General features: G+C 39.6%; 1 protein-coding gene across 1 annotated transcript in view; it reads left to right on the top strand.

Moving 5' to 3' along the window:
* The window catches only part of CFAP47 (cilia and flagella associated protein 47), a gene marked incomplete at both ends in the record, with an annotated part of 517322 nt that overhangs the window by 373650 nt on the left and 119597 nt on the right, over positions 1–24075 (top strand). Inside the window, 3 exons of the mRNA XM_080652339.1 lie at positions 4585–4696; positions 20435–20590; positions 22401–22415. Coding sequence (XP_080508465.1) covers positions 4585–4696; positions 20435–20590; positions 22401–22415 — 283 coding nt within the window. The remainder of the gene's footprint in view (positions 1–4584; positions 4697–20434; positions 20591–22400; positions 22416–24075) is intronic.

A 24075-nucleotide genomic window follows, 5' to 3' on the forward strand; every position in this document is an offset into this window, starting at 1 on the left:
GTAGAAGTGGAATTCTATTCATAACAAATTCTTACAAATATTAATAATTAAAGTTTATATTTCTATCATTTTAATCCACAAATAAAACTGAAGAACATGGTTATTTTACTTATAGAGTGTAAATTTTTAGTGAATCTCTTTCTTTAATTAAAGATACCACCTATTAAATTAATTAAATTATATTTCATGAAAGTATTAATAATATTTATTATGTGTTCCAGGTCTTCCTAATATTTTTATATTCATACCCTCAGGACATTTGCCAAACTATTCAACAGTTATTGTTTGACATTGCAGTTGCCTAAGGTTGCAATAACAGTTGTGGCCAACAACTTGAAAGGAAGATCTGGGGAATCAGACATCCTTAGGGGATTTAAAAGATTCACATATTCCTGGGGAACATGCAGGCCACATCCGTGTGCAGAGTTGTGCACTTGCCCAGGAAAGACCTGAGAGGATCCCATTTTTTCCATTTCTGGCTGACACAGAGGCACTGTGTAAGCTGGAAATTAAGGTTAATGCAGTTTTAAATAACTGAGTGGTCAAAGTGTGCTTCAACACATATACAGTGCTCCTTGACAAAGGGCAGATGATGTATTCTTTCAAAGCATTTAAAGAAACCTGTGACAAATTATTGCTGACCATGAAGCTAATTAAGCAGGGACTTCAGTGGGTACACACTACTGTGAATGCTGAAACACAATATTAGTTCAGAAAAGTCACTAAATCAACAAAGAACAAAACAGGGGAGCAGTGATCTGATTTAGAAAATGGCTATAGCACCTTATATAAAATGCACATTTTTTCAACAAAAAACAATAAAATTTATGAGGCAAAGAAAAAGGAAACAAAAAAATAGGGAAGTATAACACACACACACACAGGAAAATAAGCAGTCACTGGAAGCTATCTCTAAAGGGGCCCACATGTTGGCTAAGTAGACAAATACCAGTACTTTAAACAAACCTTTGTAAATATGTTCAGTGAACTAAAGGGATCTTGTCTGGCCGAAACCGGTTTGGCTCAGTGGATAGAGCGTTGGCCTGCGGACTGAAGGGTCCCGGGTTCGATTCCGGTCAAGGGCATGTACCTTGGTTGCGGGCACATCCCCAGTGGGGGGTGTGCAGTAGGCAGCTGATCGATGTTTCTCTCTCATCAATGTTTCCAGCTCTCTATCCCTCTCCCTTCCTCTCTGTAAAATATCAATAAAATATATTTTTTTAAAAAAAGGGATCTTGTCTGAAGAATTAATGAAAAGTTTCAATAAATAGATAATATCAAGAAATAATAGAATTATAAAAAATAAATTCTGGAGTTGAAAAGTACAATAAAAGAAAGGAATTATCCACTAAGTGGGCTCAAAATACTTTCTAATTTCCCTTAGGATTTCTCCTTTGACATGTTATTTAGGACTATGTTGTTTAAAATTCCATCTATTTAAGGATTTCCCAAATTGTTTCCCATTTCTGATTTCTAATCTAGTTTCATTATTGTTAAAATACATATTTGTATGATGCAATTTGTTGAGGCTTTGTTTACTAGTATGTCCTATGATATGGTCTGTTCTGGAAAATATTCTGTGTGCTTGAGACATGCTAAAGGGCATCTATGAAAGTCCCCCAACTTACATCGTGCTTAATGAAAAAGTATTCAATGATTTTTTCCCTATGCTCAGGAACAAGGTAAGGATTTCCAGTCTTGAACCTTCTATTGAACATTGTACTAGAAGATCGTACCTAGTGCAATTAGTTAAGAATAAGAAATAAAAGGCATCTACATAGAAAAGGAAGAAATCATACAATATCTGTTTGTAGATATCACGATCTTATACACTGAGTGGCCAGATTATTATGATCTCTGAATGCATAATAATCTGGCCACTCAGTGTAGACTGACCACAGAGTTGGGATTTTAAAATAAGGTTTTTCCATGTATAAGAACTGCATTGTGGGTAGTTAGAAAGAAGCAGAGGACTACTAGCCAGAGGCTGGGGCCACTATCTCCTGGTCCCTTGACATATCAAGATTTGCAAGCTTTCCCTTATACATAAGTACACTGGGTGACCAGATTATTATGCGTTCAGATATAATAATAATCTGGCCACTCAGTGTAAATAGAAAATTATAAGAAATTTACTAATTATGATCTCAAAACTAATACATGAGTTTAGAAGATTTACAAGATATAATATCAAATATAAAAACAACAATTTCTATAAATTGGCAGTGAACAATCCAAAGTAAAAAATTTTTTAAATCTTTATTGTTTAAAGTACTACATATGTCCCCTTTTTTCTCCCATGACCCCATCTAGCCCACCCTCACCCCTGACCCCACCCCACCCCAGGCTTCCACCACCCTATTGTCTGTGTCCATGGGTTATGCATATATGCATACCAGTTCTTTGGTTGATCTCTTCCTACCCACCCACTCCACCCCCTGCCTTCCCTCTGAGATTCCACAGTCTGTTCCATGCTTCTATACTGTTGACCAACTGAAATTAATAATCATTTACAATAGCATCAAAAATAATAAAATGCTTAGGAACAAGCTTAACAAAAGAAGGGCAAGACATGTATACTGAAAACTACAAAATATTATGGAATGATATTAAAGATATTTCCAATAAATAGAAATATATATCCTATGCTCATGGATCAGAAAACTTAATATTGTTGTGATGGCAATATTATCTAAATTTATTTACATATTCAACACCATATCAAAATCCCAACTGACATTTTTGCAGAATTTGACAGGGTAATCCTAAAATTCATATAGATATACAATGGACACAGAATAGACAAAGCAATCTTGTGAAATAAGGAAAAAATTGGATGATTCATACTTCCTGATTTTAAAACATACAAGCCCTTAACTACAAAACTTTAATATTAAGGATTATGTGGTACTGACATAAAGTAGACATATAGATAATTGGAATAGAATAGAATGTCCAGAAATAAACCCTTAAAATAATGGTTAATTGAATTTTTGACAGATACCAAGAGAATTCAATGAAACAGAATAGTGTTTTTTTAAAAATGGGGCTGAGACAACTGCATAGTCACACACAAAAGACTTAATTTGGACCCCTAACTCATACCATGTACAAAAGTAAACTCAAAATGGATTATAGACCAAAATTTAGTAAATATAACTAAAAATCAAAGAAGAAAACATAGCAATAAATATTCATGACCTTCAGGTAGGCAATTACTTTTTAGATATGACACCAAAAACACAAGTGACAATACACTAAATAAATTGGACTTCAAAATTAGAATGTTAGAAAATGGCTATTGTACCTTATATAAAACACAAATGATACCTTGAAGAAAGTGAAAAATCCAACCAGTAAATGAGAGAAAATATCTACAAGCCATCTATCTGAGAAGGGCCTCATTTCTGGAGTATGTAAAGATATCTAACAGCACAAAAGTAAAATGACAAACAACGCAATTTTTAAAATGTGCAAATAATTTGAATAGACTTTTCTCCAAAGAGGAGATGCAAATGAGCAATAGGTAGGTAAAAAGATATTCCACATTATTAGTCATTAAGGAAATAAAAATTAAAATCACAATAAGATGCCACTTTGCACTCATTAGGATGACTATAATTAAAATGACAGACAATAAAAACTGACAGATGTAGAAAAATAGGAACCATCACACATTGCTAGTCAGAAATTACAGCCATTTTGGAAAACAGTTTTGGAAGACAGTAGCTTAAAAGGTTAAATATTGAGTTATCATTTGCCTGAGCAATTCCACTCCAAATTGTATGCCCATGAGAAATGAAAATCTATGTCTATTCAAAAACTTGTATATGTTTTCAGAACAGCATTGTCCCAATTAGACAAAAATAGAAACAGCCCAAAATTTCATCAACTTATGAATGGGTATACAAAATGTTTCATATCATATATGTAATTCAATACTATTCATCCATAAAAAAATGATGTATTGATATATGTCACAATGTAAATGAACCTTGGAAAGATTATGCTAAGAGAAAAAAGACAGTCACAAAAGACCACATATTATATGATTTCTTTCCTATGGATTGTCCAGAATATGCAAATTTATAGAGGCATAAAATAGAATAGTGTTTGCCAGGGCAGTGGGGGTGGCGAGATATAAATACTAAGTAGGCTGAAAGTTGGGTTTAACCAGAGTTGTGGTCAAATGTTGCTTAAATATCCTTTTTATACTTTGTTAATATTGATGTAGAAATTAATTGAAATGGTTCATCATTTGTACATTAAAATTACATCGAGAAAATGGAGCATTGCCTATAAAAGATACTCAGATTGTCTAAGCATCAATGATCTTGCTACAAGTAGCAACAGAAAATAAACGTCGCTCTTTTTGCAAGAACCTTCTTCGTTCTATTTTTTCATAGGTTTCAGATTTTTCTTCTACTGTATGTAGCAGTTTGGGGGCTTGCCTTTTATTTAAAAGTAAACAGTTTTAATGGAAGTATTTAAATTATACTTCATTTTCTTCTATGCTTTAGCTTGTTACATTGATTTCATATAAATGTTGACATATAGTTCTTGATTTTGAACTCTGTTTTCCAGGTATCTTCAAATGTTCCCATAGTGTGGGGACAGCAAAGCATCACCATAGAACCTGGTAGTGTAATTCCATATATTCTACACATAAGCTCTTGGAAACGTGGTGTATTCAAAGGTAACCAAACCATTAATAAAATATTATTAACTACCACATTAGCCCAAATACATGAAGACAATTAATGAAAATGTAATATTCATTTCCCCTTTCTAATAAATGACCCAGAGGGAAATTTAGTTTTCCATTTCGGTCATTACCTTTCTAAATAATCAGAGCTTTGAGGCACACATTTTATATTTAGTACTATACTCTCTTGGCCATTTATTTGAATTTATTGGTGTGACAAATTCCTAGAAGTAGAAATGTTTAATTAAGGGAATTTATGTTTAAAGTTATGATAGCTTCAAATAGTTATACCAATTTATGAAGCAGACAGCATCTTATGAGAATGTCTGTTTATAGGACTATCCTCCTATATAATAAAAGGCTAATATGCAAATTGACCCCTCGGGAGTTCAACCGGGAGACTGGGAGTTCGATCGCTCCCTATGATGTGTGCTGCCATCAGGGGGCGGCGTGGAACATGACAGGCGACCAGCGGTGGCTGTGGCAGGGCACTGAGGAAGCAAGGGAAGGAGGAGGTGGGGAGGCGGGGAACTTGATCGGCCCTGATCGCCAGCCAGGACTAGGGACCCTACCCGTGCACGAATTTTGTGCACCAGGCCTCTACTGTATAATTAAAAACATACCTGCATTTGATACATGAACAATAGGTTAAAATCTTTAGTATGTATGAAGTTTTCATGTTGTATGTCTAATAAAGCATTCATTTATACAAATTACCTTGGTGGTCTCTCAACAGAATTGTTTGCTTGGGAGTGGCTGTAAAGGTTATTCTTATAAGCTTTTTCAGGGAGTGGTGAGTATAAAAAGTGTAGAAGAGGGGCAATGATTCATCAAAGGAATATATTACCCCATTTCAAAGAGCATTAAATGCCCCGTGGTGTTTGGATCTTGCTGAGGAAATTATTGTAATGCAGGTGAAGGGATACAAGTTAGTGGTGTAGTAAGCATGCACCTAGTAGCAATCTTGTGTACCCTGGAGGTTCAGTACTAGCCTCTCATCCCTGCTTGTCTCAATAAAGAATGTTTTAGGGAAGGGTCTATACCAGGGGTTCCCAATGTGGGGCACTGCCTCACAGGGGGGCATTTTTATTTTTAATGGGGGCAATTCAAGAATGAGTTATTAACAGTGTATTTTTTGTATTTCTTATGGTTCCAGGGGCCTCATATACGGTATATAAATATATATATTGTGACATTTATGCATTTCAGTTACCTGCTATGTATTTTGAAACTATTTGCTATTTTTTCATATCACTTCATATTATTATTATTATTATTATTATTATTATTATTTTAAATTTCTTTATTGATTAAGGTATTACATATGTGTCCTCATCCCTCCATTAACCCCCCCATCTCACCCCCCCACTCATGCCCTCACTCCCCTGGTGTTTGTGTCCATTGGTTAGACTTATATTCATGCATACAGGTCCTTTGGTTGATCTCTCCTCCTTTCCCCCACCTTCACCTAACTTCCCTCTGAGGTTTGGCAGTCTGATTGATGCTCCTCTGTCTCTGGATCTGATCTGTCCCTGTTCATCAGTGTATGTTGTTCATTATATTCCACAAATGAGTGAGATCATGTGGTGGTATTTATCTTTCTCTGACTGGCTTATTTCACTTAGCATAATGCTCTCCAGTTCCACCCATGCTGTTGCAAATGGTGAGAACGCCTTATTTTTTACTGTAGCATAGTATTCCATTGTGTAGATGTACCGCTGTTTTTTAATCCACTCATCTGCTGACGGGCACTTAGGCTGTTTCCAAATCTTAGCTATTGTAAATTATGCTGCTATGAACATAGGGATGCATATATCCTTTCTGACTGGTGTTTCTAGTTTCTTGGGATATATTCCTAGAAGTGGAATCACTGGGTCAAATGGGAGTTCCATTTTGAGTTTTTTTGAGGAAACTCCATACTGTTCTCCACAGTGGCTGCACCAGTCTGCATTCCCACCAGCAGTGCAAAAGAGTTCCTTTTACTCCGCATCCTGGCCAACACTTGTCGTTTGTTGATTTGTTGATGATAGCCATTCTGACAGGTGTGAGATGATACCGCATTGTTGTTTTGATTTGCATCTCTTGGACAATTATTGACTTTGAGCATGTTTTCATATGTCTCATGGCCTTCCTTCTGTCCTCCTTCAAAAAGTGTCTATTTAGGTCCTTTGCCCATTTTTTGATTGGATTGTTTATCTTCCTTTTGTTAAGTTGTATGAGTTCCCTGTAAATGTTGGAGATTAAAACACTTATCGGTGATGACATTGGCAAATATGTTCTCCGATGCAGTGGTCTTGCTTGTTGTTTTGTTGATGATTTCTTTCGCTGTGCAAAAGCTTTTTATTTGATGTAGTCCCATTTGTTTGCTTTCTCTTTAGTTTCCATTGCCCTAGGAGCAGTATCGGTGAAGAAGTTCCTTCGGCATATGTCTGAGATTTAGCTGCCTGTGGATTCCTCTAGTATTTTTATGGTTTACCGTCTTATGGTTAAGTACTTTATCCATTTTGAGTTTATTTTTGTGTATGGTGTACGTTGGTGGTCTAGTTTCATATTTTTGCATGTATCTGTCTAATTTTCCCAACACCATTTGTTGAAGAGACTGTCTTGACTCCATTTTATGTTCATGCCTCCTTTGTCAAATATTAATTGGGCATAGTGTTTTGCGTTGATTTCTGGGTTCTCTATTCTATTCCATTGGTCTATATGTCTGTTCTTGTGCCAGTACCAGGCTGTTTTGAGAACAGTGGCTTTGTAATACAGCTTGATATCTGTTATTGAGATCCCACCAATTTGTTCCCCTTTCTCAGGATTGCTGCAGCTATTCCGGGTCTTTTTTTATTCCAGATCAATTTTTTAAAGTTCCTTGTAGGTCTGTGAGATATGCCATTGGTATTTTAATGGGGATTGCATTGAATCTGTAGATTGCTTTGGGTAGTATGGACATTTTGATGATGTTGATTCTACCAATGTAGGAACATGGTATGTTCTTCCATCTGTTTATGTCTTCCGATATCTCTTTTTTCAGTGTCCTATAGTTTTTTGCATATAGGTCTTTTACCCCCTTAGTTAAGTTTATTCCTAGGTATCTTAATTTTTTTGGTGCAATGGTAAATGGGATTGCTTTTTTAGTCTCTCTATAAGTTCACTATTGGTGTAAAGAAATGCCATAGATTTCTTGCCATTAATTTTGCATCCTACTACATTGCCAAATTCATGTATTAAGTCTAATAATTTTTTGATGAAATCTTTAGGGTTTTCTATGTTCGATATCATGTCATCTGTGAATAAGGACAGTTTTACTTCTTCTTTTCCATTTTGGATGCCTTTTATTTCTTCTTCTTGTCTGATTGCAATGGCTAGTACTTCCAGTACTATGTTGAACAGGAGTGGTGAGAGTGGGCTTCCCTGTCTTGTTCCTGTTCTTAGGGGAAATGGTTTTAGTTTTTGTCCATTGAGTATGGTGTTGGCTGTGGATTTTTCATATATGGCTTTTATTATGTTGAGGTATGATCCTTCTATTCATACCTTGCTGAGAGTTTTTATCAAGAAAGGGTGTTGGATTTTGTCAAATTCTCTTTCTGCGTCAATTGAAATGATTATGTGATTTTTATCTCTCAATTTGTTTATGTGATGTATCACGTTTATTGATTTGCGGATATTGTACCATCCTTGCATCCCTGGGATAAATCCTACTTGGTCATGGTGTATGATCTTTCTGATGTATTGCTGGATCTGAATTGCTAGAATTTTGTTGAGGATTTTGGCATCTATGTTCATGAGGGATATTGGCCTGTAATTCTCTTTCATTGTGTTGTCTTTATCTGGTTTTGGTATTAGGGTGATGCTGGCTTCATAGACTGAGCTTGGAAGTGTTCCTTCCTCTTGAATTTTTTGGAATAGTCTGAGGAGGACAGGTTTTAGTTCTTCCTTGAATGTTTGGTAAAACTCTCCTGTGAAGCCGTCTGGCCCCGGGCTTTTGTTTGCTGGGAGCTTTTTGATGACTGCTTCAATTTCATCCATAGTTATTGGCCTATTGAGATGTTTAGATTCTTGCTGATTGAGTTTTGGAAGGTTGTATTTTTCTAGGAATATGTTCATTTCCTCCACATTCTCTAGTTTGTTGGAGTAGAGTTGTTCATAGTATTTTTTAACGATCCTTTGTATTTCTGTGGGGTATGTTGTTATTCCACCTCTCTCATTTCTGATTTTGTTCATTTGAGTCCTCTCTATTTGTTTCTTGGTGAGCCTGGCTAGAGGTTCATCAATCTTGTTTATCCTTTCAAAGAACCAGCTCTTGGTTTCATCGATCTTTGGTATTGTTTTTTGTTTTTTTTTTTTTTTGGTGTCTATGTCATTTATTTCTGCTCTGATCTTTATTATCTCCTTCCTTGTGCTCACTCTGGGCTTTTCTTGTTGTTCTCTTTCTAATTCTTTGAGTTGTAGAATTAGATGATTTACTACCATTTTTTCTTGCTTTTTGAGGTAGGCCTGTAGAGCTATGTACTTCCCTCTCAGGACTGCTTTCATTGTGTCCCATAGATTTTGGATTGTTGTGTTTTTATTGTCATTAGTTTCCAGGATGTTTTTAATTTCTTCTTTGATCTCATTGGTAACCCAGTCATTATTTAATAGCATGCTATTCAGCTTCCAAGTGTTTTAGATTTTTGGATTGTTTTTATTGTAGTTTATTTCTAATATTATGGCATTGTGGTCTGAGAAGATGCTTGGTATGATTTCAATCTTTTTGAATTTGGGGAGACTTTACTTGTGACCCAATATGTGGTTTATTTTTGAAAATGTCCCATGTGCACTTGAGAAGAACGCATATTCCATGGCTTTGGGGTGAAATGCTCTGAAGATGTCAATTACGTCCATCTTATCTAGTGTGTCATTTAGAATTGCTGTTTATTTGCTGATTTTTTGTCTACAGGATTTATCCAGTGATGTCAGTGTTGTATTAAAGTCTCCTACTATGATGGTATTGTTGTCGCTCTCTCTCTTGATATCTTCCAGGAGTTTTGTTATGTATTTGGGTGCTCCTGCATTGGGTGCATATGTGTTTATCAGGATTATATCCTGTTGTTGTATTGATCCCTTTAGTATTATGAATTGGCCTTCCTTATCTCTTGTTATGGCCTTCACTTTGCGGTCTATTTTGTCAGATATAAGTATATCTACCCCAGCTTTTTTTTCATTTCCATTTGACTGAAATATATTTTTCTATCCCTTCACTTTCAATCTGTGTGTGTCCCTTGTTCTGAGGTAGGTCTTTTGTAGACAGCATATATATGGGTTGTGTTTTTTTATCCATTCAGCCACTCGATGTCTTTTGATTGGAGCATTTAGTCTGTTTATGTTTAAAGTTATTACTGAAAGGTACTTGTTTGTAGTCATATCTATTTTTGTGTCTGTGTTCCTTCTTACCTTTTTATTTCTTCTTTTTACAGTATTCCCTTTAGCATTTCTTGCATTGCTGGTTTAGTGGTGATAACCTACCTTAGCCGTTTTTTTTCTGCGAAGCTCCTGATTTCCCCTTCAATTTTGATTGATAGTCTTGCTGGATAGTGTATTCTTGGATTCAGTCCTTTGCTTTGCAACACTTTGTATACCTCCTTCCCTTCCCTTCTAGCTTGATGTGTTTCTGCTGAGAAATCATTTGATAATCTGATGGGGGATCCTTTGTAGGTAACCCTCTGTCTCTCTCTTGCTGCCTTTAAGATTCTCTCTTTGTCGTTAATATTTGCCATTGAAATTATGACGTGTCTTGGTGTGGGTCTTTCGGGATTAATCCTGCTTGGGACTGTCTGTACTTGTGTAAGTTTTTCCTTCCCCATATCCGGGAAGTTTCTGTCATTATTTCTTCAAATAGATTTTCTAATCCTTGCTGCTCTTCTTGTCCTTCTGGCAGCCCTAGTATACGTATGTTACTTTGTTTCATGTTGTCCCAAAGCTCCCTTAGGCTTTCCTCCTGCTTTTTAATTTTTTTTCTCCAGTTGCTGTTCAGATTGGACTTGTTTCTGTACCTGATCTTCTAACTCACTAATTCGGTCCTCTGCTTCTTCTAGTCTACTGTTGAAACTTTCCATGGTGTTTTTGATTGTAGCTATATCACTTTTCATTTCTTCCTGATTCTTGCATAGGTTGTTGATTTTCTCATCCATCCGATGTATGAATTCCATGACCATTACTCTGAATTCTTTTTCAATCATGTTGCATGCTTCAATTTCACTAATTTCCTTTCTTGATGACTCCTCATTTTCTTTCCTCTGGGGATTGTGTCGTCTCCCCATTCTATCACCAGAAGGTTCAAACTTTGAGTTGTGTGGACCTGGGCCGTGTGCCGTGGGAGCTTCGTAGCACCCAAGTGTCATTGAAGTGCTCCGACACTAGGACGTCTGGCTGCTGTGGGTTGGTGGGAACCAGGCTCGCCCAGGGTCAGTGCTACCAGCATTCAGTGTGGTCTCATGTGCACACCTAGAATCATGGACCCCACCTGCACTTTGCTGTTGGCGTGTGCCAAAAATGAGTCCCCTAGAACGTGCCAGGAGTCAGAGTTTCCCTGTGTCTGTACCAAGAATCAAGTATCAGTGTTTCTGTTGCCTCATGCGGCTTCTAACTGAGAATCAGGGTCCCCGTGTGTGCATGCACCAAGAATTGGAGTCACTGGCTCTTAGTGTTAATGTGCTGTGAGTCAGGGATCCCAGGCGCACATGGTAAGAAACACAGTCAAGTCAGTGGTGTTCATTGCTGCCTCTTGCTGGGAGAATCTGGGTCCCAGTCACTATGGGGTACTGGGTTGCACAGTAGCACTGTGGCGTGCCTGCGCTGTTGAAAACAGACTTCCATGTGCGCTGCGGAAAACAGACTTCTGTGTGCGCTGAGGAAAACAGACTTCCATGTGCACTTGCCCAGAATCTAAGTCAGGTGGCACTGCTTCCCTGTGTGGGATTTGGGTTTGGTTGCCCGATTGCATTGCAGGGAGCAGATTCCAGTCTCTGTGAGTGTGCAGGCTCAAATTCCTGTAGCATTGCTGTGGTCCCTGTGTGAGCCCAAGCTCAAATTCCCATAGGGGCGCTGCGGCCAGAGAGAGGGGCAGGTCTATCAGTTACTAAGGCGCGATCCAAGATCCTGTGGGGAGGGAGATAGGCTCTTTGACTCACAGAAATCTGCAGCCGGGAAGTCTGGATTCCTGTTGTCTGTTGGTCTGAAGCTGTGGTCACAGTTCTCTGTCCCCAGTGGCTGCAGGGTCCTGGTTTACATCTGAGATGCGACTGGGTGGTGCTGAGGCCAGGATCCTAGTCTCAAGCAGTTCTGTTTCTCAAGATGGCATGGTCTCTGTGCCCACACTGGCTGCCCAGAAGTGTCCGCTTTGTGCACAGGGCTCCGCCGTCTAAGACTGACTGGTTTGGCAGCCCCTTGAAGGACCTGCAGAATCTAACTGTCCCTGCTCACACACACACACATCACACACATCTACCCTCTCCTCTATGGTTCCCTCACTCTCTCAAACTCTCTCCCTCCCTACCTTCCTTCCAGTTGCCATCTTCCAAATTGTTTATTATTATATTTTAAACAATTTCTTCCTCAGTATTTCAACTGTCCTTTTGTTCTTTTATTTTTCTCTTTCATGGATGCCATGTTCTTTGGAAGTTTGTTTAGACCTAATTAATGGCCTTTTATGTTTCCTCCATGTGAATAGGAGTTCACTTTTTGAATAATAATAATTATATGTCACAGGAGGGGCATCAGAATTTTAGAGGTGCTTTAGGTGGGGCATGGCCAAAAAAAGGTTGGAAACCACTGATCTATACTTAGCATAGAAGGTATAGAAAGCTGCTCCAAAGAAGAAAGTACAGAGAATAGACTGGATGCCAAACCTATTAACAAGAGAAATTTCAGAATGGCAAACAATGATCCAATTTATATCACAGCAATAGAATCTATTGTGAAGGAAAAGTCAGCCTGCCCACCACCACTCTCTGCTTGGCTTCAGAGTCATAGTTAGTGACAGTCATAGTCATTAGCATGTTCTGAAACATTCTGATCACTCTGTAGACATTTGTCTTTACAAAGCCCATTAATAATTTTCCATGTGATAGATTTTGAGCTATAGTCAGCCCATTCTTCTTCTCTCTGCTCCCCTCCTCCCTTCTCAACCCCCCCCTCCTTTTCCTCTCTCTGATTTTTGTCTGGGCAGAGGATCTGCTCTCCAAACCCCCATGTTGTTCAAGGGTCAATTATGTACATTTAATTGTAAAAGTTAGGAGCTTAAAAAGAGTGGGATATGAGCTGTATTATCCTATCTAATAAAGAGGTATTATGCAAATTGACCATCACTCCAACACACAAGATGGCCACCCCCATGTGGTCAAAGATGGCCACCCCCATGTGGACACAAGATGGCCACCATAAGATGGCCGGAAGGGAGGGCAGTTGTGGGAGACCAGGCCTGCAGGGGAGGGCATTTGAGGGGGAACTAGGCCTGCTGGGGAGGGCAGTTGGGGGCAACAGGCGAGCAGGGGAGGGCACTTGGGGGTGACCAGGCCAGCAGGGGAGAGCAGTTAGGGGTGACCAGGCCAGCAGGGGAGGGCAGTTGGGGGTGACCAGGCTGGCAGAGGAGGGCAGTTACAGGCAATCGGGCCAGCAGAGGAGCAATTAGGCGTCGATCAGGCTGGCAGGGGAGTGGTTAGGGGGTGATTAGGCTGGCAGGCAGAAGTGGTTAGGGGCAATGAGGCAGGCAGGCAGGTGAGCGGTTGGGAGCCAGCAGTCCTGGATTGTGAGAGGGATCGGACCTAAACTGGCAGTCGAACATCTCTCAAGCGTTCCCAGATTGGAGAGGGTGCAGGCTGGGCTGAGGGACACCCCCCCATGCACAAATTTTGTGACCCGGGCCTCTAGTACATAGAATAAAGACAGATGTGGCTACAGCACTATATTGTTGTTGTTTTTTTACCTATGTTCTTTATCATCCATATAAATTTGTTTTTCCACCTTGCCTTTTGAAGGGGAAATAAAATAAAATAAATTGAGTTAGAATAAAGGTTAAAATCTATGATAATAAAAGTGTAATATGCTAATTAGACCAGGAGACCTTCTGGGACACCTTCCAGACATCCTTCTGGACAAAGCCATGGTGGTAGGGTCGAGGCAGAGGTGGTTAGGGGCGATCAGGCCAGGAGGGGAGGGCAGTTGGGGGTGATCAGGCCAGTGGGGGGGCAATTGGGGGCGAGCAGGCTGGCAGGGGGGGCAGTTGGGGGCGATCAGGTTGGCGACGGGGGGAAGTTGGAGGAAAGCAGGCAACAGTTAAACATGGCAAAGTTTTGACTGGCAGAGACGTTAGGGGTGATCAGACAGGCAGGCAGGCAGGTGAGTGGTTGCGAGCCAGCAGTCCTGGATTGTGAGAGGGATGTCTGACTGCCGGTTTAGCCTCGATCCCTGTGGGGTCCCCAACTGGAGAGGGTGCAGGCCGGGCTGAGGGACCCCCTCCCCATGCACGAATTTTGTGCACTGGGCCACTAGTAAAGAAATAAAAAGGTAGAAGTAAGATGAGGGTTAGCAAAAGATTCCTTAGGCTTTCATCTTTAATCTTACTACTCAGATTTTATTAGGGTAATATATTAGGAACAAAAAAATGAAAATTCATTTGATTATGTGTAATATAATGTGCATAGAGCACATACATATAAAAAAACTTGATGAAATTAATGTGCCTCCAAGAAATTCACAAGTTGACAAAAGGTCAGCCTTACAGAAATTTTCCTTAACAGTATTCCTCATTAGCGATTGGGAGTGATGAAACATGAAGCCAGTGCTAGGAACAGGGTGGGTGTGAGAAGACCAAGTGCAAAGAGGTCAAAACTTTGCCAGGTTTAACTGTTGCCATGGAAACTTGCTTTTGGAAGTGATCATTGAGCAGTATCTAAGACCTTTCACTTTAGGTCAAAATAAATGTTTTGGAAGAAGTATGGGAGTGATTTTGCTATTTTGCCAGTCAAAACCATTTATTCTGTGGTATGTTTGGTGATATTTAGACATGGCTAAATGTACCATTTCCCATACTCTGGTGTAAGGGACATATGTATGCCTTTGCCACTTATTACCTGTGTGACCTGGAGTAAGTTACCAACCTTCTCTACAGCCAACCTTCTGTACAACCCAGGTTGCTCAGCTTTCATCTCTAATCTTTTCAACAATAAAGATAAATTTAAAAATAATAGGGTGGTGAAAGCTTGGGGCATGGGGCAGGGGTGAGCTAGAAGGGGTCAATGGAGGAATAAGGGGGACATATAATACTTTCAACAATTAAGATTTAAAAGAAAATAAAAAAATAAATAAATAAAATGATTAATTAACTCATGTCTATTAAAGTAATTAAATAGGTAATGTAGCATATGTCAAGCATAGAGTAAGCATTCAATAAATGGTTTTGCATAATTTTCCAAAAAACCACTAGCATAAAATAACATTGTTCAGTCTTTAAGCTTGAGTCTGATATTTACATTTTATAAGTTAATATGAAATTAGAGAAAAACAATTCTAATTTTATAAAATGATTTATATACTGAGAAATGTTTATTTTATTGACAGTTAAAGCAGCCTTTTGAAAAATCAATCATTTAGACTGTTTAGCAGATAAAAAACTTCATTTTGTCAAAGTAAAAGCTTTTTCTATTGGAAGTATAACTGCAATAATTACTATTCCTATTAGTTGTTTTGTAATGTTCTCTTCGGACAAGCTAAGAATCTCCATTAAGTCAATGATACTGTATCTTAGTTGCTTTTGTTCACTACTATTATTTCTATTGTACCTATAGTGTTTCCAAAGCCATCTAATAATTTTCCTGTCACTCTGATAAACTCAAGCACCAACAATCTAGGTTTTTATTTACTTTTGTTCCCTTTTGGATTGGCCTTAGCCAGAACAGAGGAATATAGGGAACAAAGTAATCACATGTACATATACTGTGGAAAAATTATCATCTCTTCACATATTCTTGTCATATTCACACATATTCTTCTCATAATCAGTATTTACTGCATTTGGTTTGAAGGTTCATTGCTGACAGTCAGGTTGTTGAGTCTAATGTTATTCTTCTAATAAGTTTATAAGAATTTGACTACTTGTCTCTTCTACTATAGCTAATTAATAACCAAAAGTAAAGATACAATTTAAAAATGTAATTGTTTATAAATAACATTAAAATTATATTGCCAAGCAAAAAGATTTTCTCTAGAAAAAATTAAGTAAAAAATTATTGACATAATTTTGGTGAATTATTTAAAAGTGTCCTTTCAATCTATCCTATCTAATAAAAGAGAAACATGCAAATTGACCGTGCCTCCGCTACACCCACAAGCCACGCCCACCAACCAATCAGGAGCAAGTATGCAAATTAGCCCAACAAAGCTGATGGTTCATTTGCATACACAGGCGCTGAGTGGCCTGGGTCCCAGAAACATACTTGAGACCCAGGCCTCTCCTAGCCTGTAGGCCCGCACTTAGGCCCTGAGCAGCAGGTGTCCCAGAACACCCCCAGCCACTGAGGGACTATGGGTGCAGCAGCCAAGTGTCTGGGGGCGGTGTGGGCAACGCGGGGATGTTCCCACCCCGCCTCCAGCTGCTTGCTTGTGCTCTGGCGCTAAGCAGCAGTTTGGGTCCACACCCCCAGCCCAGCGCCCACAACAGGGAGCTGGCTGCTGGCCTCTGGAGCATGCAGAGACCCTGGAAGCCACCGCCATGTGTGGCCCAGAGGTCCCTGCATGCCCCCCAGCCCAGTACCCATGACGGAGCTGGCTGCTGGCCTCCAGGGCATTCAGAGATGGGGATGTTCCTTCACCCTCCCCCCAGCTGCTTGCATGTGCTCAGGCACCAAGCGGCGGTTCAGGTCCATGCCCCCAGCCCAATGCCCACGATGGGGGGGCTGGCTGCTGGCCTCTGGAGTGTGCAGAGACCCCGGTGGCCACCGCTGCATGCAGCCCAGGGGTCCTCGTATGCCCCCCAGCCCAGTGCCCATGATGGGGGGCTGGCTGCCAGTCTCTGGGTGGCAGGGACACCCCCCTAGCCCAGTGGATACAACTCAGGGGCCACATGAGCTGCAGAGGAAACACCATTTTTTTTAAAAAAAATATTTTATTGATTTTTTTTCAGAGAAGAGGGGAGAGAGATAGACAGTTGGAAACATCCAATTAGCTGCCTCCTGTACACTCCCCACTGGGGATGTGCCTCCAGCCAAGGTACATGCCCTTAATAGGAATCAAACCTGGGACCCTTCAGTCTGCAGGCCCACAGTCTATCCACTGAGCCGAACCAGTTCCAGCATAAACACCTTTTCTGACTGCTCATTGGCTAAGCTCCTGTATGCCACCACTTGCAGTGTTCTTGGTAAGTTGGGTTATAAGAATCCAAGAAGGTGATCTAGGGTTTTTCCCCCACACTCCTGGAGGAAAAAAATGAAGGTCCGCTGCTGGAAGGGCTAAGAAATGTCATATCCTGCCCTAGCTGGTTTGGCTCAGTGGATAGAGCCTCAGCCTGCTGACCACAGGGTCCGGGTTCGATTCTGATCAAGGGCATGTACCTAGGTTACAGGCTCCTCCCTGGCGGGGGCCCAGGTCAGGGATCATGCAGGAGGCAAACAATCAAAGTATCCTTCTCACATTGATGTTTCTCTCTGTCTCTCCCTCTCTCTTCCACACTCTCTAAAAATCAATGGAAACATATCCTCAGGTGAGAATGAAAAAAAATAAAGAAATTTCATATCCTATGAAAGACACATCTTGAAAATGCCTAAAGAAAGTTGTCATTTTTTCACAGTGAAGGGACTAGAGTCCGTGTTGATGAAAACACCTTGGCGGCTGCAGTGGCTGGCAGTGGCTGCAGCAGCAGGGTAATGGGGCTGGTGCCTTTCCCTGATCAGACCGGTAACCTCCCACAGAGGGTGGCCAGACTGCAGCTGAGGCCCGCTCCCCATGGGGAGCGGGCCTCAGCTGTTAGTAGGACATCTCCTGAGGGCTTCCAGTCTGTGAGAGAGGACAGGCTGGGCTGAGGGAACCCCCCTACTGTGCACAAATTTTGTGCACTGGGTCACTAGTATATATATAAAAGGCTAAGTGACTGGCTGACCAGCCGGTACGTATGATGCACACTGACCACCAGGGGGCAGACGCTCAACACAGGAGCTGCTTAGCAACAGCAACTTTGCAGAGTGACCTCTCCCACTCCAGGGCCCCTTGGGGGATGTCTGAGAGTTGGTTTCGGCCTGATTCCCACAGGCCAGGCTGAGGGACGCCACCTGTCAGAGGGACCCCACTCACTCTGCAGATGCCCTTTGAGCCATGGCGCCACCCCAGGTGCAGCCAGCCAGAGAGGGACCACAGAAGGCTGGCTCCAGGGTGTGTCTGGCCCATCTCACCCAGTCCCACCCACCCCTCACCGGCCACCTTCTAATTAATTTCCTTTCAATGTGCACAAATCCATGCACTGGGCCACTAGTTAAAACATAAGCTACTAAATTGACCTATAATTGCTTCCATAGTTCTCTTCATCCATTTCCTTTTCCTTAAGATAAGTATTTAATTTCTCATTTTGTTTTATAATATATGGTCTTGTTATATTCATATAGGGCTTTTGAATTGTTTTACAAATGCTTGTCCAAGTTTTCTTTGTTAAGGGATAATAAAAATGTAATAACATTTAAATGGATATATTGGAGGAAGAAAAAATATGCTGAGTAACTAAATGGACTGAAGTGAGAAAGAATGGAGAATGTGTACTTTTAATTCTTGCGAGTATTTCATAGTATTTGAAATATTGACCAGGTTCCCTTATTCAGTGCACACATATTTTTTAACATATGTAATTTTATCTAAATAAGTTTTATTTAATGGAATTGTTTTCTTAGTTTCCTTTTCAAATGCTTTGTTGCTAATATATAAGAATTTAACTGATGTTGTGTGTTGATTTTATATCCTGAATATTATATTGCTGCATGCATTAATTAGGTCTAAGATTTTGGTGTAGAATCAATAAGGTTTTCTACATATAAGATTGTGTCATCTGCAGACAGAGATGATTTTACTTCTTCATTTCCAATTTGGATGCCTTTACTATCTATACTAATAAAAGGAAAATATGCTAATTAGACAAGAAATCTTCTGAATGTCCTTCTGGACAAAGCCATGGTGGTGGGGGCTGAGGCAGAGGCAGTTAGGGGCAATCAGGCCAGCAGGAGAGGGCAGTTAGGGGCAATCAAGCCAGCAGGGGAGGGTAGTTAGGGGCGATCAGGCTGACAGGAGAGGGCAGTTAGGGGCAATAAGGCCAGAAGGGGGGGGGGCAGTTAGGGGGCAATCAGGTTGGCAGGGGGGCAGTTAGGGGGTGATCAGGCCAGCAGGGGGGGGCAGTTAGGGGGCGATCAGGCCAGCAGGGGGGGCAGTTAGGGGTGATCAGGCCAGCAGGGGAGAGGAGTTAGGGGCAACCAGGCCAGCAGGGGGGGCAGTTAGGGGCAATCAGGCCAGCAGGCAGAGGTGGTAAGGGCAAACAGGCGGGCAAGCAGAGGCAGTTAGGGGTGATCAGGCAGGCAGGCAGGAGAGCGGTTAGGAGCCAGCAGTCCTGGATTGTGAGAGGGATGTCTGACTATGGGATTGGGCCTAAACCAGCAGTTGGACATCCTCCACAGGGTCCTGGATTGGAGAGGGTGCAGGCTGGCTGAGGGACACCCCCATGCACAAATTTCATGCACTGGGCCTCTAGTATCTATATATTTAAAAGCCTAAGTGACTGTTACGACCGGTCAATTGGTTGCTATGATGCACACTGATCACCAGGGTACAGATGCTCAATGCAGGAGATGCCCCCTGGTGGTCAGTGCGCTCCCACAGCCAACCTCCCATGGCCGGCCAACTTCCCGTGGTCCCTCCCCCTGGCTGACCAGGTGGTCAGTGCACTCTCACAGCCAACCTCCCGTGACCGGCCAACCTCCTGTGGCCCCACCCCCCTGCCAGCCAGCCCCGATCGGCTCCAATAGGAACTTCGCAAGATGGCCCCGATCTGCCCTGATTGCCAGCCAGGCCAAGGGACCCCACCTGTGCACAAATTCATGCACTGGGCCTCTAGTCTTGCATAATTGCTCTGGTTAGAAATTCCAGTACTGTGTTGAATAGAAATGATAAAACCAGGCATCCTTGTCTTGTGCCAATCTTAGAGAAAATGTTTTCAGTTTTTAACCATTAAGTATAATGTTAGCTTGTGGATTTCTCATATGTGGCCTTTATTATTTTAAGAAAGTTTTCCTATTCCTGTTTTCCTTTTATCAAGAAAGGATGTTGAATTTTGTCAAATACTTTTTATCCATCAATTGAGATGATCATGTGTTTTTTTCTTCATTCTGTTAATTAATGTGGTATATTACACTAGTTGGTTTTTGTATGTTGTACAACCCCCCACTCATTCAGTTTTCTGGAAACTGATACAGTTCTATTATTTGACACATTTGAAAAATTATAAGAAAGTTATTTGAAATACAATTTTAGTGGAGATTTTGAGAAAATTTTCTTGAACTCACTAAATTGTTCTGTACCACCATCAGATTTTATTCTGATACTAAAATCTACAATTTATATTTGGCTTTGTCATTATTAGTTTCAAGTTAGAGCAACTTTAATATCTGAAACTCATCTTTCATTTTAGAAAACTAATCCCTGTTTAATCTGAAATTTTGTACCTATGTGTTGTAGGTAAACTTTCATTTTCCATTAAAAGCAGTCAAGATGATGATCCTGAGAGAGACTCAGATGAAGATCAAGATCAACATGATATTCAAGATCAAGATGGAGTACCTTTTTTTCAGAAATTGTCAGAAAAATCCATCAAGCTTGATAAGGGAGGCTTAGGTAAATTTATTATTATGAAGAGTTTCACCACCAGCATTCATAAACTGGTTTAAGAGTAGATACTTTACATTCATAATTCATGTGTTGCATATATTTATCAAATTTTATTGTATTATTTTAATATTAAATTTATGTAGTTTAATTTCTGGATTTGTTTTGCTGTTAACCATAATAGAGTATAACCCTTCAGCTTGAAGGCTGCCTACTCTTTCATAAGTGAAAAAAATTCATATATATTTATGTTATTAAACAAAAACAGCAATTAATTTCTGATAAAATAATATTAATGAGTATATTATTTTAACAATGTAATATGATTTTCTTCAACATAGGGTGTGATAACAGTCTTCCTCATGCAAAAGAAAGCAATGCTATTGTTCCTTCCTATTTTATTTGCGTGTTAATAAACATCATATCTTTTTAGTAGAAAATCAAGGGAAAAGGAGATGGTGGAGTGTGGGAATAGACAGGGGAAAGTTCCTGGAGAATGGGGGAATGAGTTTTGTTATGTGTAAGAATCAGGGACATAGGAGGCCATTAGAGAAAGCTGGATCATCAGGAGCAAAGTTGTGGAGACAAACTTATCCCAAAGAAGAAATCTTTATTAAATAAATTTGTATTTAGTTAGATTCTTCAGAGAAACAGATACTACCATAATATTCTAATATAATGTAATGTATTATAAATAGTGGTATTTTAAGGAATTGGCTAACATGATTGTGGGGACTGACAATTCCAACATCTGTAGGGCAAGCCTTACCTAGAAAATTAGGTAAGAGTTGCTACTGTAGTATTGTGTCCAAATCATACCTGGCAAACCAGGTGACTATAAGCTCAGGCAGGTTTTCCATGTTCCAATCTTAACTAAGAATTGCTTCTTCTTCAGGTAACCTTAGTTTTTGCTTTGAGGGCCTCCAACTGAATGGAGGAGGCCCACCCATGTTAAGCAGGTTAATCTGCTTTACTCGATGTCTATTGATGTAAGTTATCATCACATAAAAAATTAACTTTCACAGCAGCATCTACACTGTTATGTAACCAAATAACTGGACACTATAGCCCATCCAAATCAACACACACACTTAACCATCACAGAATACATGGATTAAGAGTGACATTTAGTCAATATTCAGAATGCCTTGGAAAGGGAAAAGCAGTTGGAGCCAGTTAGGTCACTGCAACAGCAAATGGTGTTTGAAATGAAGAGAACAATGCCTTTTATGGTAGTGATGTGGATAGAGAAATACCACTGAAGTGGAAAACATTTTAGAAACTAGTATTATTTGACAAAGGAAAAAGAAAGAGAGGATTGATTCCAAAAAATTAACAAGGTTTGTTATATTGGTGAATAGAGAAATATTACGATAGAAATTTAGAAGTATCTTGATTTTGTTAAATTAACATTTCTTAAATAGTGCCCTAGAGTGTTAGATGGTAGTGAGTCAAGGTTTAAAAGACTGCAAGGTAAAGTGAAATAGAGAAGTTTGTTACTCACAGGTCCTGAAGGAGGTACTCTAGCTGCCTCCAGGGTCTACAAGGTGAGATCCAGGTAGGGAGAGAGGAAGGACCTGGGTACATGCCTTTATTAGGGTCTTTAAATGGAATGTTTTGTGGTTCCCAGGCTAAGGCCAGATTGGTCAATTCAAACAAAAATCAGTGGGGTTTTGGTAAGCTTCCTAGGGGGTCTTATCTAAGGGGCACACAAGGGGACAGCTCTGGGAGGTTGGAGAGAGTACTTAGACCAAGTGTGGTTGTGGGAGTCATATTATGAACTTATATTTTCTTGTGACTCTGTTGTGCTGCTTTCTAGGTTATGCACTTTGGGGTAAGGGCTAGTGTTGCTTCAAGGTTCCTGCAGGCTGCTTGGCCACACAAAATGGAAGTGGAGGCAGTAATCTTGTGAGGTAGTTTAGTTAAATTCAACAAGAAGAAATAACTTGGGAGATTATAATGCTTAGAACAGTTTTGTGTTTTCTGATTTTGATGTGACAGTAAACCATTTACATGGCAATATTCAGTCATCAGTTGAATATTTGGAGCTGAGACATGGTGAAAAAAATAATAAAACGGGTTATAAAAGTTTAGGGATTCTTCAGTTGGAATCATTCAGGTGAGGCAAAGAGCAGATACTTGTTGTAGATGGATTATGCTACAAGTTAAGCCCTTATCAAAATCTAAGGCACAAGAACCATGAAGGAAAACCAGATAAAAGTGTTTAGAGGAGTTTGAAAGAAAAACAGAATACTATCATATCATGGTAATGGACTCAAATGGAATGCTCTCTAATTTTAAAAATCTAAGCTGCAGGATGATAGGTTCAATTCTTCAGACAGGCCTTCCCATATCACTACTCAGACAGGATTAACCTTCTATCACCTGTAATAACGTGGGTCTCTTTCTTACTGATTGCTCAGTAGTATATTTTGTTTCAGTTATGCAAAATGAGTAGTAAGTTCTGGAGATATAATGTACAACAATGTGATTATATTGAAAATATGATAGTGTATGCTTGAAATTTGCTTAGAATGTAGATCTTAAGTGTCTTCACCTCCCCCCAACTGAAAAATGGTAACTATCTAAGATGATGACTATGTTAATTAATTTGAATGTGGTGATTATTTCAAAATGTATATGTATATCAAATCAAGTTGTACACCTTGAGTATGTACAGATTTAAAGTCAGTTATATCTCAATAAAGCTGGGACAAAAAAGAAATGAAAATAACTACATAAGAATTTTTTAACCTTTCAAATAGGTAACTATGCATCGATCAGACTGTCAAACTTCAGAGGGAAGGTAGGGGAGGGTGGGGATGAGGGGGAGAGATCAACCAAAGGACTTGTATGCATGCATATAAGCCTAACCAGTGGTCACAGACACCAGGGGGTTGGGGGCATGAGTGGGGTGAGGGTTGGGAAGGTAATGGGGGATGAGGACAAATATGTAATACCTTAATCAATAAAGAAATTTAAAAAAATTTAAAAAAAGAAAGAAAAATAATGGTAACACCCAGTTTTTAATGATGGTCAGGCCTAAAGAGATAGTGGGAATTTCAGTTGATAAAAATTTGAAGAGAGCATTTACAATATGTTAAAACTTTTAAGAATTATTCCAGTTATTTCAGTCCAATAATTTTTAAAATATGATAATTAAAGATGTACAAATATTTTTATAAAAGAATGTTCCTTATGTAATTTATTATGTTGAATAATAGAAACTTACATTTTTAATTTTTAAATTTTATTTAAAATGTTTTTGAATATGTATTACCTGCACATAATTTTTTGCAGTTTTATTGAGAAATAATTGACATATAACATTGTATAAGTTTAAGGCATATACCATGATGGTTTGATTGACTGCATGTATTGTGAAATGATCACCACAATAGGCTCCACTTAAATTCATCTTCTCATGTAGATACAATAAAAAGAAAAAAAGAAGTGACAGAGGAAAATAAATTCTCCTTGTAATGAGAACTCTT

Source organism: Plecotus auritus (genome assembly GCF_963455305.1).
Source record: "Plecotus auritus genome assembly, chromosome: X".
Lineage (NCBI taxonomy): Eukaryota > Metazoa > Chordata > Mammalia > Chiroptera > Vespertilionidae > Plecotus > Plecotus auritus.